We start from the raw sequence: 15,627 nt of genomic DNA, 5'->3' as shown, positions 1-15,627 counted from the left end.
CTCGCCCCCTTACCATGCCGCTCAAAGCACCAGGACTGGCAGCCACGCCGCCGCGCAGTGTAGAGCACTGTGGCAGGCTGGAGGCTCTCACAGCTGTGTTGCCCGGCAGGAGCTTGCATCCCCGCTGCCCAGAGCGCTGGTGGCATGGCGAGCTGAGGCTGTGGGGGAGTGGGGACAACAGGGAAGGGGCTGGGGGGCTAGCCTCCCCGGTTGGGAGCTCAGGGGCTGGGCCAGACAGTCCCACGGGCTGGAGTTTCCCCACCTCTGAGCTAGTCCATCCTCCTTGAAGACCACATGGAAGCATCAGCATGTGCAGGATCCCTCCCACCTATGCATGGTGAACTGTTCTGAGCACATAACAGCTTTACTTAAAGTTCTGTTCTGACTTCCCGTTTGTTTCTGGGTGCATTTCAAGGCAGTGGTGACAGTCTCTAATGTGGTACTTATCTATCTGTGAAACCACCTCTCACCTTATACCTGTATCATGGTTGTTAAAATTAGCAGTGATTCTCTTTTTGCTGGTTCCTGAATAAAACTCCCCACAATTGGTAACACGATTGGTGAGGGCCCTCACTTCTATAGTCATGAATGTAGTACTGCAAAGGCTTGAATTGTATTTATTTGGCAAGATAGGGTATATTCTTCTTTATATGTGCGCAAATCTCTTGCCAACACTAATAGGAATTACATACATAAATCAAGAAGAGAATATATCTATTCACTCAGGAAAATGAACTCTGATTACTTCTGTTGATCCCTTCTGATTTGGAGTGTCCTGAACAGCTTTTCTCACAGTGCCAGTATTCTATACAGCTGTCTCTTGTTTTGTTTTTTTTTTTTGCATCAGGGTATGTACACCAGTGTAGCTACAGCTCTGCAAACCCCACATGGTAGGTGCACTGCAATGGTAAGATGGACCTTGCACCAAGGTGACTTGCTCTGCTAACTTACTGGTGTAAATTGCACCAGTGCAATTCCTGTTTGTACTGTTGCAGTGTCTCTGCATCATGGGCATTTGTATTAGCTACATTGTTGTAGTTATACTGGGTTGCTTTTTCATAACCTATATGAGCTCTCTTATTCTTGACCCTTTTTAGCTCCAATGAAAAATGTCTGAATGGGTCCCTTATTATTCATTATTTGCATTTCATCTGTGCCTGGGGACCCCTCTCCAAACATGGATAATCAGGGTCCCATTGTGCTAGGCTTTGTGTGAACACCCAACCAAAAGCTAGTCCTTGTCCCAAAGAGCATGTAATCAAAGTTGTCAGGGAGCATCTCTCTCACACTACTTGACAAGTTTACAAATTCCTGAGCAGCATTTTGTGTGTGTGTGTGCGCGCATAGAATTATAGGACTGGAAGGGACCTTGAGAGGTCATCTAGTCCAGTCCCCTGCACTCATAGCATATATGCTGATTGACTTTAGTTCTGTCAACTTCTTTGTCTACACTGCATGTTTTTTTTCCTTTTCCCTTCACTGTGTCCTTTTCCTCTCATTTCTATGTGTATGGTTTTATTTTGTTTCTTATGTTTCTTTTTAAAAATTCTTGTATAACTAATACCTTACCTTTCTCTTATCCCAGGCTAAGAACTGCTAATATACATGATTTGTTCACTAATTGGTTGCTTATCAGTTACTGAAAGAGTACCTACGTTAGGACTACACATTTATCAGACAAAAGAACTGTTTGTTTGAATTGTTAGTTTTCAAAGGGCTGCTGTTATCTATTTCCAGAGTGTTTATTCAAAGAAAATGACTTTAGAATGACATTGATGGAGGAAATTATTCTACCTTATGGTGTTTTTGGACCTCATTTTTTTTAATGAGTATTTAGAGACATATGGTTTGATGGAAATACAGTCAAAAGAATAATTTTATTCATAAGAGTTTTGGTATTTGGAACCAGTTCTTGTAATCCCTTTGTAAGTGTATAAAATGCGTTGGATAAAGGGAGGAATTGAATTGGCTACTGAGTGTTCTAAACAATCCAGGAATTTAATACAATCACACAGGTCAGAACTTGTTAGCCGCATTATTTAAACTTGAAAAAAGGAACAGTTAATAAAAACATGATCCTTTCAGGAAGCATAAATTATTATTGTAATATGTGGCTGTTTGTACACACAGAAAGCAATGTCACCAGTTACCCACATACATAATACATGAAGGGTCATGATGTTCTGCTTCACAGTCGCAGCCAGAGCTAAGGGAGACTCCATGTGTTCAAATACCGCCCCCTTTTTTTTTTAAATAATATGTAGCCTTTATTTCTGAAAAAGAAACCCTGCAGGATGCTAATCACTAATGTGGACTAAGGCACAGCATTTGTTAGAACTGGCCAAAAAATGAGAAAACGTTTTTCTTTTTGGTCAATTTTTTTTCAAAAAATTGGATTTTTTCAAGCAGCTCTAGAATTCATATTTTAAAATACTTCCTGCGATAGGTACTTTTTATTCCCTTTATAGAAAACCCCTGTAGAGCAGAATAGAGATTAAGGGCTCTGTAGAAATAGCTGAAAAAAACCTATCAGCCCAAATAGACCCGTCTCATGGGCAAAAACCTGTAGGAGAGGTCTGGGCCAGGCGAGGAAATCTCCGCAAGGATCCCCGCACAACGTGTCTCCTATTTTGTTGGTGGGGTAGAATTTGTGGGGAACAGGCTCTGGGACTCACCCCTACATTTTGAAGACCCATGGGTGATGGATGGATGTTCTTAGGGGTCTGCTACAGGGTGGAGTTAAGATTGTGTGGATGACTGTAAATGTGCTATTAATGAAATAATAATTTCTACTTCCTTTGTCACAAACCATAATAATTTTCAAGGTAAATAATGTTCTTTAAAGTTTGGAACCATTAGTAGAAGCAACATAATATTCTGTTTCTGAATTTTCATGAATGTTATTCACCTTGAAAATCAATTATAGATATAGCAAAGGAAGTAGCCTATGCTCATGTTTAATTTTCTAGCATAAACAACATTGATTTCCTGTTTCATAAATATGTCATAATTATTTCTTAGGAATAGCTCTTGTATGAGAAGCTGGTAGAGAATTCATACCCATTGCATTTATCATCTACTTTTCTGAACAGTATTCATTATTTCGTGACATTTTAGATCTTATCTACTTTTCTTTGTTTACTGGCATAATTCTCTTTACTAGTACTTCCTGTGATAGTAGCCATTCCTGATAAATCTCAGTTATTCACACCCAGCTTATCCACATTGTATCCTTGCTCTAAATTGAACAAAAAAATTGTGTACATGACTTTTTCGCTTAATTTGTGTTAAAATTTGATATTTTGAGAAAGAAAGGTGGAGGAATTGGCAAAACACATGTATTCTCCTTCACGGATTTGGGGAAATATTGGGAATACTGGATGCATAATTTAGTTAGCATGTCTGGTATCCCCCACTCCATATCCCAACCCATTTCAGATTTTAAAGGGCTGTTCGAAAAGGGATTGGACATTTGTAGAGATAACAAAAATATTGAGAGTTACAGTTGCTAGTGCTAACAAATTTTGAAACAGGCTTCATATTTCAGTGTTTAAGCCAGTCTCTGACTACTGGGGATTAGAAGGTTTCTTGCATCTTCCTCAGAAACATCTGGTACTGACCTCTGATGGCGATGGGCTATTGAACTGGATGAGCCTTGGGTCTGCTCCATTATGGCAGTTTCTATTTCTTCTCAGTATTTGTTTTCGAGATCCTAAACTCTCTGCATTAGGCATATTTTCAGTGCTCAGTAGACAATAACAGCAATAATAATAAGCTAGACAACTTCTGAGTGTTTGGCTACTATAGAAATGGAAGGGAAATATCATTCTGCTAACAGACCCCGTGTTGCCTCACAACTTGTTGGAATTGCCCAAACAAGCAAACATAACTGAAGCTGTGGCTACACTAGAAAAGGTTTGCTGGCATAGTAGCAAACCCTCCTCGTGCAGATGCAACAACCAAGTGCTTTTGCTGATATAGCATATATCTGTTCCCTGAGTGAAATAAACTATACAGGCAAAAGAACTATTATGTTGTATAACTGTAGCTACACTAGTGGCATTTGCTGGGATAGAAATGCCACAGAAATTTTGTACCTGTAACTGACATTGCTATACTGGGAAAAGTTTCTAGGGTAGATTTGGCCTGTGTCTGAAATCCCCTGATGACTGCATGCGGGAGATTCTGTGCTGTGCCTCTATTATCATTAGGGCCCTACCAAATTCACGGTCCATTTTAGTCATTTCATGGTCGTAGGATTTTTTTAAAGTGTAATTTTCATGATTTCAGCTATTTAAATCTGAAATTTCATAGTGTTGCAATGGTAGGGATCCTGACCGAAAAAGGAGTTGTGGAGGGGTTGCAAGGTAATTGTAGGGGGTTGCTGTGCTGCTACCCTTACTTCTGTGCTGCTGGCGGAGGCGCTGCCTTCAGAGCTGGGCAGCTGGAGAGTGGCAGCTGCTGGCCGGGAGCCCAGCTCTGAAGGCAGAGCCACTGCCAGCAGCAGCGCAGAAGTAAGGATGGAATGGTATGATATTGCTAACTTTACTTCTGGGCTGCTGTCTGCCGAGCTGGACCCTCAGTCAGTGACTGCCGCTCTCTGGCTGTCCAGCTCTGAAGGCAGCGTAGAAGTGAGGATGGCAACACCGCGACCCTCCTAAAATATCCTTGTGACCCCCCCCACCCCCGTAACTCCCATTTGGGTCAGGACGCTCTAATTTGAGAAACGTTGCCCCCCCCCCCCCCCGTGAAATCTGTACAGTATAGGGTAAAACACAAAAGACCAGATTTAATGGGGGGAGAGCAGATTTCACGGTCCGTTTCAGGATTCCTTCCCCACTCTGAACTCTAGGGTACATATGTGGGGACCCGCATGAAAGACCCCCTAAGCTTATTCTTACCAGCTTAGGTTAAAAACTTCCCCAGTGTACAAACTTTGCCTTGGCCTTGAACAGTATGCTGCCAGCACCAAGCGTTTTAAACAAAGAACAGGGAAAGAGCCCACTTGGAGACGTCTTTCCCCCAAAATATCCCGCCAAGCCCTACACACACCCTTTCCTGGGGAGGCTTGAGAATAACATCCTAACCAATTTGTTACAAAATCATCAAAGACCCAAACCCCTGGATCTTGGAACAATGGAAGAATCAGTCAGGTTCTTCAAAGAAGGATTTTATTAAAAAAAAAGAAAGGTAAAAATCATCTCTGTAAAATCAGGATGGAAAATACTTTACAGGGTATTCAGATTCAAAACACAGAGGATCCCCTTTTGGGCAAAACCTTAAAGTTACAGAAAACAGGAATAAACCTCCCTCTTAACACAGGGAAAATTCACATAAAACAAAAGATAAACTAATCCGCCTTGCCTGGCTTACCTATACTGGTTGCAATATTGGAGACTTGGATTAGGATGGTTTGGAGAAGATGGATTTCTGTCTGGCCTTTCTCAGTCCCAAGAGAGAACAACCACGTAAACAAAGAGTACAAAACAAAAGCCTTCCTTCCCCCAAGATTTGAAAGTATCTTGTTCCTTTTGAAAGTATCTTATTTGTCCTTTGGTTCAGGTGCCAGCCAGATTAGCTGAGCTTCTTAACCCTTTACAGGTAACAGGATGTTGCCTCTGGCCAGGAGGGATTTTATAGCACTGTATACAGAAAGGAGGTTACCCTTCCCTTTAAATTTATGATAGTCCGTGATGCATTTTTCATGGCCGGGAATTTGGTAGGCCTCTAATTATCATCCTCATACAGGAATTTGCTATACCTATATAAATCACCTCGTATTCGTATAACTATGTCCACATTAGGGGTTGCTTTTGGAATTGGAGAGTCCTATGGCAGAATTTAGACAAGTCCTGGTGAGACTGTTCTGTGGGCCTCAGCACTGCACAGACTCACTGCAATACCATAAGAACATAAGAATGGCCTTACTGGGTCAGACCAAAGGTCCATCTAGCCCAATATCCTGTCTTCCAACAGTGGCCAGTGCCAGGTGCCCCAGAGGGAATGAACAGAACAGATAATCATCAAGTGATCCATCCTGTCGCTCATTCCCAGCTTCCGGCAAACAGAGGCTAGGGACACCATTCCTGGCCATCCTGGCCAAAATAGCCATTGATGGACCTATCCTCCATGAATTTATCTAGTTTTTTTTTTTGAACTCTGTTATGGTCTTGGCCTTCACAACATCCTCTGGCAAGGAGTTCCACAGGTTGACTGTGCGTTGTGTGTGAATATATACTTTCTTTTATTTGTTTTAAACCTGCTGTCTATTAATTTCATTTGGTGACCCCGAGTTCTTGTGTTATGAGAAGTAGTAAACAACACTTCTTATCTACTTTCTCTGCACCAGTCATGATTTTGTAGACCTCGAATCATATCTCCCCTTAGTCATCTCTTTTCCAAGCTGAAGAGTCCCAGTCTTATCAATCTCTCCTCATATGGAACCGTTCTTTACCCCCCATCATTTTTGTTGCCCTTTTCTGAACCTTTTCCAATTCCAATATATCTTTTTTGAGATGGGGTGACCACATCTGCACACAGTATTCAAGAAGTGGGCGTACCATGGATTTATATAGAGGCAACATGATATTTTCTGTCCTATTAGCTATCCCTTTCTTAATTATTCCCAGCATTTTATTTGCTTTTTTGACTGCCGCTGCACATTGAGTGGATGTTTTCAGAGAACTATCCATAATGACTCCAAGATCTCTTTCTTGAGTGGTAACAGCTAATTTAGACTCCATCATTTTATATATATAGTTGGGATTATGCTTTCCAATGTGCATTACTTTGCATTTATCAACATTAAATTTCATCTGCCATTTTGTTGCCCAGTCACCCAGTTTTGAGAGATCCTTTTGTCACTCTTCGCACTCTGCCTGGGTCTTAACTATCTTTAGTAATTTTATATCATCTGCAAATTTTGCCACCTCATTGTTTACCACTTTTTCCAGCTAATTTATGAATATGTTGAATAGGACTTGTCCCAGAACAAACCCCTAGGGACACCACTATTTACCTCTCTCCATTCTGAAAACTGATCATTTATACCTACCCTTTGTTTCCTTTCTTTTAACCAGTTACCAGTCCATGAGAGCACTTTCCTCTTATCCCGTGCAGCTTACTTTGCGTAAGAGCCTTTGGTGAGGGACCTTGTCAAAGGCTTTCTGAAAATCTAAGTACACTATATCCACTGGATCCCCTTGGTCCACATGCTTGTTGACCCCCTCAAAGAATTCTAGTAGATTGGTGAGGCATGATTTCCCTTTACTAAAACCATGTTGATTCTTCCTCAACAAATTATGTTCATCTATATGTCTGACAATACGGTTCTTTATTATAGTTTCAGCCAGTTTGCCTGGTACTGAAGTCAGGCTTACAGGCCTGTAATTGCTGGGATCACCTCTGGAGCCCTTTTTAAAAATTGGCATCACATTAGCTATCCTCCAGTCATCTGGTACAGAAGCTGATTTAAATGATAGGTTACAGACTACAGTTAGTAGTTCTGCAATTTCACATTTGAGCTCCTTCAGAACTCTTGGGTGAATACCATCTGGTCCTGGTAACTTATTGCTGTTTAATTTATCAGTTTGTTCCAAAACCTCCTCTAATGATACCCCAATCTGGGACAGTTCCTCAGATCTGTCACCTAAGAGGAATGGCTCAGGTTTGGGAATCTCCCCCACATCCTCAGCCGTGGATGTGAGGCCTTGCTCCCCAAACACCCCCTTTGCCAGGGCTTGTGCGTGGTCCTCAATAGGCAGCCTCACAGCCATTTTCTGCCATGCCTGCACCAGGGAAATCCTTCCACAGCCCAAACTATCGATTTTTAGGGCCATTTGTGCCACTCCGGCCCTTTTACACTCTGTGTGTGTGTGTGTGTGTGTGTGAGAGAGAGAGAGAGAGAGAGAGAGTCTCACCCCGTATGACTTGGTTGGAAGAACTAGTGAGAATTAGTATCTTTAAGGAATCAGTTCTCTTGATACTTTCCAGGCTGTTGTGTGCTGGTTTAAAAAAAAAAAAAGTTGATTGATGTAATCTTAGACAGGTTAGAATGATCTCTGAGAAAAATATCAGTTTGGATTCCTGCTTTAACTGCAATGCCTAGAATGTCAGAGACCAATATTCAGGCTGTTTGAACGAGCATTTATCCAAACTATATGCACTACTTAGATTGATTAACGGATGTTATTTGATAGATGTACGATAGGCTAAAAGATGCTGTAGCCTGCACTACCCTTAGGAATGAGGGATAAGTGACCTATCTCAAAAAATGGAAGATACAATAGGGAGGACTATGGATCGATATTGGACAAGCAGAGGTCATCCAACCTAATCACATGGCACTAACCAAGGCTCTGATCCTCCAAAGACTTACTCACGTGCCCAGCTGTGATTAGTCCCACTGAAGTCAACTCACATGACTGTTCACAGTGTGTAAAGATAAGTATGTGTGTAAGTTTTTCAGGACTGCGGTATACTGAAGAACATTCTATAAACAATCTCTTTACCTAATATAAAGGCCTGACAATGGATTAGGAGTTCGTAGGAAGATGGAGCCAGGAAAAACTGGAATCTGTCGGCCTGTTGTGGTCTCCGTCTTCTCTTCAAGTTACAAGTCTGGAGTTTTCAGTCTCCTTCCAGGAAATGAATGAGGTTCATAGCCCAGAAAGAGCTTAGTCATTTCTGTCAGAGAGAAGTATTTGTTTTGTTCTTTTATTGTTTTGGACAGAGGAAGGGATTCAGGTGCAAGTAAAAACAAAAGGATTTATTTAATGTTTAAAACAGATTGTTTGGCTCAGATTTTTATCACTTGAACAGAGTGTTTTGGCAGCAGAATCAAGATCTGATGCAAAACAAGGTCTAGCTGGCATATCCCCTCCCCAACACCACCTGCTTTGCAGCATCTAGGCCTTTATTAAACAACTGCCATACTCTTATGCTTAGAAATGATTGAAAACTTTCATTCAGCTCTTGGAGGGGAGGGGGAATAGTTCTTTAATGAAAAATGACCTTTTCTCAAAACTGAAAACTTTTGCAAAAAGCGTTTGCCTTTTCAAATCTTTCCATTTTTTAATCTAAACTTTCCCCAGTCTTTTCCTTTCTTTTCTTTTCTTTTCGCAACTGAATGCAATATAATGAATGATGCTCAGGTTTGGGTTTTTTTGTCCCACCCACTTTTTCATTTTTCTTTCTTTTTTCATTTTTCCTTTTGCCAGTCAGTAAATTTTCAAAACTTCCTCAAGTTCTCCCATGCTGCCATCACTTGGTGTGAGTTTTGGCGTGAGTCTTTGAGCACTGAGCAGTCAGAATTTGACCCTTGGTATGGAAGCAGATTATCTTTCATCTTCTAAGAAGACATGAAAATCCAGGATTATTAAACCTATTAAAATATACTGATAAAACAGGATAGTGCCCATTTAAGCATTATTCTTTTTCAAGGCAGAAAAAAAAATAGACTAGAGGTGGCCATGGCCATTCTCAAGTCCTCTGAGATGTGCTTAGACGATATGGCGTGGAAAGACTCATTTCCTCTTTGTTCTGGGCGGTATTTGTTGTCGTCCCTAACTTTTCACAAGTGATTAGTTCATCAGTTCAGAGTACCTAGATTTTTGGGGACTTTTAAAGGAGCTCAGTATTGTGAAAAATCAGGCACAAGGTGTCTCACGGTGGTTCACCCAAAAATTGGGGCACCCAAGCACAGTGGTTGCTTTTGAAAACTTCCACACTAATAGCAGTAACTACCTAGCTTACCTGAAACTTAACCTACGGAATGATTTTTTTAAAACTTCATTTTCCTTCCCCTAGTGCAATTATAGTGGGCTTTGTTTTTGTTACAGAGCCAGGTGCGTTGTTCAAAGTGTTTTCTTTAAGTGGTATAAGGTGATTAATGTTGAGCCAGTCATGAAGTTTGACTGGCTGAATTATCATGTGATTTTTAAGTAATAAGTGCCTTATAATATAAAACATATTTTTGTATGTCTTGAAGATACAAATAAATAAGTTACCACAATGCCTATGGTAAGTTATAAAATATGTCATTATAGGGCAAGGGACTGTTCACTGTATTGATGGTAGAATCCGTCCCACGCTCAATTTGGAGTCACTGTAGTTGTCTGTTGTTACAGTGATTGCACTGGTTGATTCAGCAGTATTCTTGGGTAATATAATTAGTTGCTTCTTTCACCAACTACCCTGTCTCTCTCTTTTGGGTCATCTTTCTGTCACTCTATTTGTTGTAACTATTGTGGTGGGGCATAAATTTTACAAACTGTGCTGGTCTTTGTTAATGGATTATTCACCCCCCTCCACCCCACTCCAATGAAGGATCACACCTTTCCATTGTCATTGATGGAACGGTAACCTATGATTCTGCTCAATTTTCACAGTCATTTAGAATATAACTGGAAGGGACCTCGAGAGGTCATCTAGTCCAGTCTCCTGCATTCATGGCAGGACTAAGTATCATCTAGACCATCCCTGACAGGTGTTTGTCTAACCTGCTCTTAAAAATCTACAGTGATGGAGATTCCTCAACCTCCCTAGGCAATTTATTCCAGTGCTTAACCACCCTGACAGTTAGGAAGTATTTCCTAATGTCCAACCTAAACCTCCCTTGCTGCAATTTGAGCCCATTGCTTCTTCTCCTGTCCTCAGAGGTTAAGAACAACATTTTTTCTTCCTCCTCCTTGTAGCAACCTTTTACATACTTGAAAACTGTTATCATGTCCCCTCTCAGTCTTCTCTTTTCCAGACTACACAAACCCATTTTTTTCAATCTTTCCTCATAGGTCATGTTTTCTAGACTTTTAATCATTTTTGTTGCTCTTCTCTGGACTCTCTCCAATTTGTCCACATCCCTCCTGAAATGTGGTGCCCAGAACTGGACACAGTACTCCAGTTGCGGCCTAATCAGTGTGGAGTAGAGCAGAAGAATTACTTCTCGTGTCTTGCTTACAACACTCCTGCTAATACATCTCACAAAGATGTTCGCTTTTTTTGCAACAGTGTTACACCGTTGATTCATATTTAGCTTGTGGTCCACTGTGACCCCCCAGATCCCTTTCTGCAGTACTCCTTCCTAGGCAGTCATTTCCCAGTTGGTATGTGTGCAACTGATTATTCCTTCCTAAATGGAGTACTTTGCATTTGTCCTTAGTGAATTTCATCCTATTTATTTCAGAAAAATGGATTTACTTGATGAGATAATGTTTACATTGAATTGTATAAACCAGTGGGTCCAAAATGAGATTTTTGTTCCTTCGGACTTTGATGATTGTTGTTATGAGGACTATAGACTGACTAAACTGAAATATCAAACATATTAATAGTTCTAGCCATTCATTTAACTCCATGTTGAAATTAGAGTGCAAGATGCGGGTCAGAGGAAAATATTTTGAGGAGTTTGCAGGCACAGTGCAGTCTCTGATTGAAGGTTCACTCCACAATTGATTAGTTCAGTCTGTAGTCTTGGATTCCTTGCTCTGCTGAGCTCTCTCAGAGCAGTGGCTGTGAGTGGAGTTTTCCACCATCTCCAGTTGTATAGGACACTCAGTCCCACCCTGTTGGATGAAGACCTGGCCTCAGTTATTCATGCCTTCATCACCTCTCGGCTGGACTACAGCAATATGCTATACCTGCGCATGAAACATTCAGCACTTAGGAAACACCAGCTAGTACACCATGTTGCAACATGTCTCCTCAACAACACAGGCTACTGTGAGCACATTGCACCTGTCCTACACTCTCTGCACTGGCTTCCCATAGAATCCCAAGTTCAGGGTCTCCCAGTCCTTATCTTTAAAGTGCTCCATGGCTTGGGCCCAGCATACCGGTTAAAGCTCTAGGATGAAGACTGTGATTGTCAACTTCACTCCTCTGGCATAATGGAACTGTCAACAATAAGAGTAAAGCTCGCCTGTGCCAGAGACCGAAACTTCTTCAGGCCGAGACTGTAGAATGAACTCCCTCAGGAACTACAGACTATCACAAACCTCACCACTTCCTCAGTGCGAGGCATATTTGTTTGATCCCCCCCCCATGTAAACACATAGCAACAGGCATATTTAACAAAACCAACCTCCACTACACACACTTCTCTCTCTGGATAGAGGATGAGAGAACAACCAGCATGTGACAGGTGTGTGGTCACATTGCTTAATCCACTGCGGGAAGGTACTTAGATACTACGGTGATAGATGCACTCTAAAAACCTGTGTAGAACAGAATGGAAGAAGAATCTGAGCTGCAGGCCTGCCTTTTTTTTTTTTTTTTTTTTTTAATTTGCTGCCCGAGCATTTTCTTTATGAAGTGTGAGGGTAGGACGTGATGGAAAGAGACTCAGTCTGTCTTGTTCACTGTTTCTTTTAAGCTTCACCTTTCATTGACCTTGATGTTTACATGTGAAAAAGCAGAGAACAAAGAGGCAGGTGAGAGGAAAAACAGGCAGGTGAAGCCACCATGTTGAAATGAGAAATGAAAGAAATGCATCCTGTACATTTTATCTGCATGTCTGCATCATTAAGAATCTTTTGCTGTATTTATAAACAGCCTTACTAGATAAATCACATGCCTTGTAAAGAAACTGCTTTAGATTCTTGGTCCCAGCTGTGGCTGTTTTGTGCTGTTGAGGCAATGCGAAGCAGCTGGAAAGCTGCCTTGTTATTTACAATTTGTAGTATAGTAGAGCCTAGAGGGTCCAGTCAGCAATCAGGGCCCCGTTGTGCTAGATGCTGTACACACGGAGAGAGTTGAGATGTAGAAAATACAGACTCCGACTCCAAGCATTTTCTTTAACTTTTGGAATAAGTGGATCTTTGGACTATATGTATTTTGTATTTGCACAGACTTTAAAAAGATTTGTATGATGCTTACTAACAAATACACATGTGTTTTTTAGAGTCTAATCACAAAGAAACTCTACTTCATCTCACAGTAAGATTGGGCTTGGTTAAACTCTCGCAATTCCTGTTATCTCAGCCTGGTGGGCCATTGGCATTAGCTTTACCTAATGAAGCTGGAGCAACACCATTAGATTTGGCTTCCCAGAATGGGCACTCCAGACTTGTTGAAATCTTCATGAAGTGAGTGTAATGGCCCGTTACTTCTGTTAAACTATTAGCCATTAAAACTGAACAGCAAAATGTTTATTTCAAAATAGTTTAAACTGAATGTTTGTTTCTGTTCTGTTGGTTGTTGTCAGCGTTGTGTTTTTAGGTGTGAAATCTTGTATTTCTTGTTAAAAATAAGGGTTTCATGTATATCTTCCATTCTACGTCTGTGGCAAAATTGGTAACATTTTTAACAGTAATATAATGGCAAACATATGAACCTAAATTTGGTTTAAACTCTGGGTTGATTAGATATTTACATGAGGGAATTCTTTTATTTTTCCTTTTTGGAGTAAATAGTTTAGGTTTGGCATCTGACTTAAGACTGTTGCTTTAAGAATTAATATTTTAAAAATACCACTGTTTATTTTGGATTTGTGGGACCTCATCACAAAATTGTACAGTAGCACGTAGTCATTTTTCCATGATTATCTGAGTGTTTATAGCCTTTAATATACTTTTCTAGTCTGAAAAGTGACGTAGAAATGGCACACTTTTTTACTCCTCTGAGCTGCTCCCTCTGTATAGTCAGAGTTATATCTGCTTAATTTAATGACAAAAATAAATTTTTACTGTTGTTAATCTTGCAATACCAATGTGGCAAAAAGGAGGGAGTTGTGTTTTATTCCTTTTTGTGCATCGCCAAAATTGTTTACTAAGTCCAAATTACAAGTTTTGGTGGGGAAAAACGGTGTTATTCGTAGAAATGCTTCATGAAATGGGAAGATAAATTGAAAACTGCTTTTTGGGTAACTTTAAACATTCATGCCCCTGTAGTGTTTGTAGCCCAACTCAAGGATTGCCACACTGGTCTAGTGCCAGTGCACCAGAACTAGAAAATGAAAGTGACTGCTCTCAAAAGTGGAAGTTTATTTTCATTGTCCAAGTTCTGGAGATGCAAAGAAGCTGTGAAAAAATACACACTGTTAAAATGGTGAAAATCAAAGTAACTTTTTACAGGTTTTTGTTTTAATAATCTAAAGTGCTGTTAGGAACTAGGGCATGGAAATTTGTTTTAAAAAATACAATCGAACCCCAATTTTACAAAGGTCTTGGAGCACTTTGAAACATCCATAAGACAGAGGTTTGGATAAATGAAGGTGCTGAGTATCAACCCAGCAGGGCTAAGTTTCTGGAGTTGCCAGGCAGCTTCAGCCCTGACCAGTAACTTGCAGGACTGAAGCTTCCAAACCTTAATTATCTGAAGTTTCAGATGTATGGAGTTTAGGACCTCCATTGTATTTGTATTTGTCCTGCAGTACCAAATAATCATATTCCACCATCAGAAAGTCCCCATTAGAAATGAAAAGCCACAAGTGAACAGAAAAAAAATACATGCAAGAATTCAGTTACATTTTTGTTTTGGAATGGAGCTCTTTTGTTTATGACTCTGCACAACATACAGTTTGTGTGAGTATTATGCCTACTTTAATTTGCATGAGAAAATGACTTACAATGCTGGTACAGTACATTTTGTTATGAATGTCTCATTTGTTTGTAACATCCAAACAGTGCAGCGCTCCCTTGAGACACTGTCTGTTTTTCACTGTAATCGGCTAGTAAGCCTGCCAGTTCCTTCACGCTACTATATATGGCAACATTAACAGGAAAAGGTACTATTTCTATTTTACAATAGTAGGGAATACTAGATGTTGTTTAGTGTCGCTGTTTTATTTTGCTGCCATTATTCCTAATGTAACCATTTTTTCATTTTGATGGCTTGAAACAGCAGAATTTTCTTATGGTGAATGGATTCACTGGTAACTATTTGTTTTCCCAGATATATTTTTCATGGATGTTTCATATTTTCTGCCTTAGATTTTTTTTGTAGAATTTTGAAGTGCTGTGCACCAACGAGAACAGAAAGTGCTGTGTGTTTATATTTTCATAAAACCTGTGCACAGAGCATATGTTTTTATTTAAATAGTGTGTTGTTTCAGTTTTCAGGGCAGTCATTCGTTTGACATTTCTAGAGCTGAGATCAGTGAGTGTGCTTTCCTACAGTTTGTTCATTCATCAGGAACTCTGACACTGACATTTAATCACACGGCAGAAGGTTTGTTGGAGTCTGACATTAAGCTCTTCAGGAAATACTTCTGGGATAGAACCTTTCTTTACAAGGTAGGTGCCAAATTAGCAGAATGCAAAAAGCATATATATTTTTTGACAATTTGCACCATTTGCTATTCATACTCAATATGTTTTTCTTGGGTAGCACTCTTTCTTAGTTTAAACTGTTCAGGTTTTAGGGATGGTAAGTGTGTTGGTCTTGTAGACAAAGGATTATTGTCATTACCTTTTCATTTGTGCCAAAGTGGTTGTTTTCACGCATGAAATTGAAGTGTAGAAAAAATGTTAAAGGAGTACTTGATAAAGCTCTTGTATTTCCAGAGATGTTTTTAGAATGGCCCTATGGTAAATACCTTTCTTGTAAAACCCTTTCTCTCTGGTTTTTAATCTTGCCTTTTCCATTTGTGTTCATGTTTTGTAGTGGGAGGTATTTTTTTTTTAAGTTGTT

The 15,627-nt window shown here is 40.2% G+C and overlaps 1 protein-coding gene across 6 annotated transcripts in view; it reads left to right on the top strand.

Annotated features, from left to right (window-relative positions):
• ARHGEF28 (Rho guanine nucleotide exchange factor 28) overlaps positions 1–15,627 on the top strand; it is a 192,943-nt gene that overhangs the window by 55,964 nt on the left and 121,352 nt on the right. For 3 of the 6 annotated variants that reach the window (XM_074952735.1, XM_074952734.1, XM_074952733.1), the window contains 2 exons: positions 12,899–13,082; positions 15,050–15,230. In XM_074952735.1, coding sequence (XP_074808836.1) covers positions 12,899–13,082; positions 15,050–15,230 — 365 coding nt within the window. Of the gene's footprint in view, positions 1–12,898; positions 13,083–15,049; positions 15,231–15,627 lie in introns of those variants that run through there. The other 3 variants (XM_074952736.1, XM_074952737.1, XM_074952738.1) reach the window with 3 other exon arrangements.

Source organism: Natator depressus, chromosome 5 (assembly GCF_965152275.1).
Source record: "Natator depressus isolate rNatDep1 chromosome 5, rNatDep2.hap1, whole genome shotgun sequence".
Classification (NCBI taxonomy): domain Eukaryota; kingdom Metazoa; phylum Chordata; order Testudines; family Cheloniidae; genus Natator; species Natator depressus.
The sequence above is the reverse complement of the archived record's forward strand: the minus strand, read 5'-3'. Positions and strand labels throughout refer to the sequence as shown.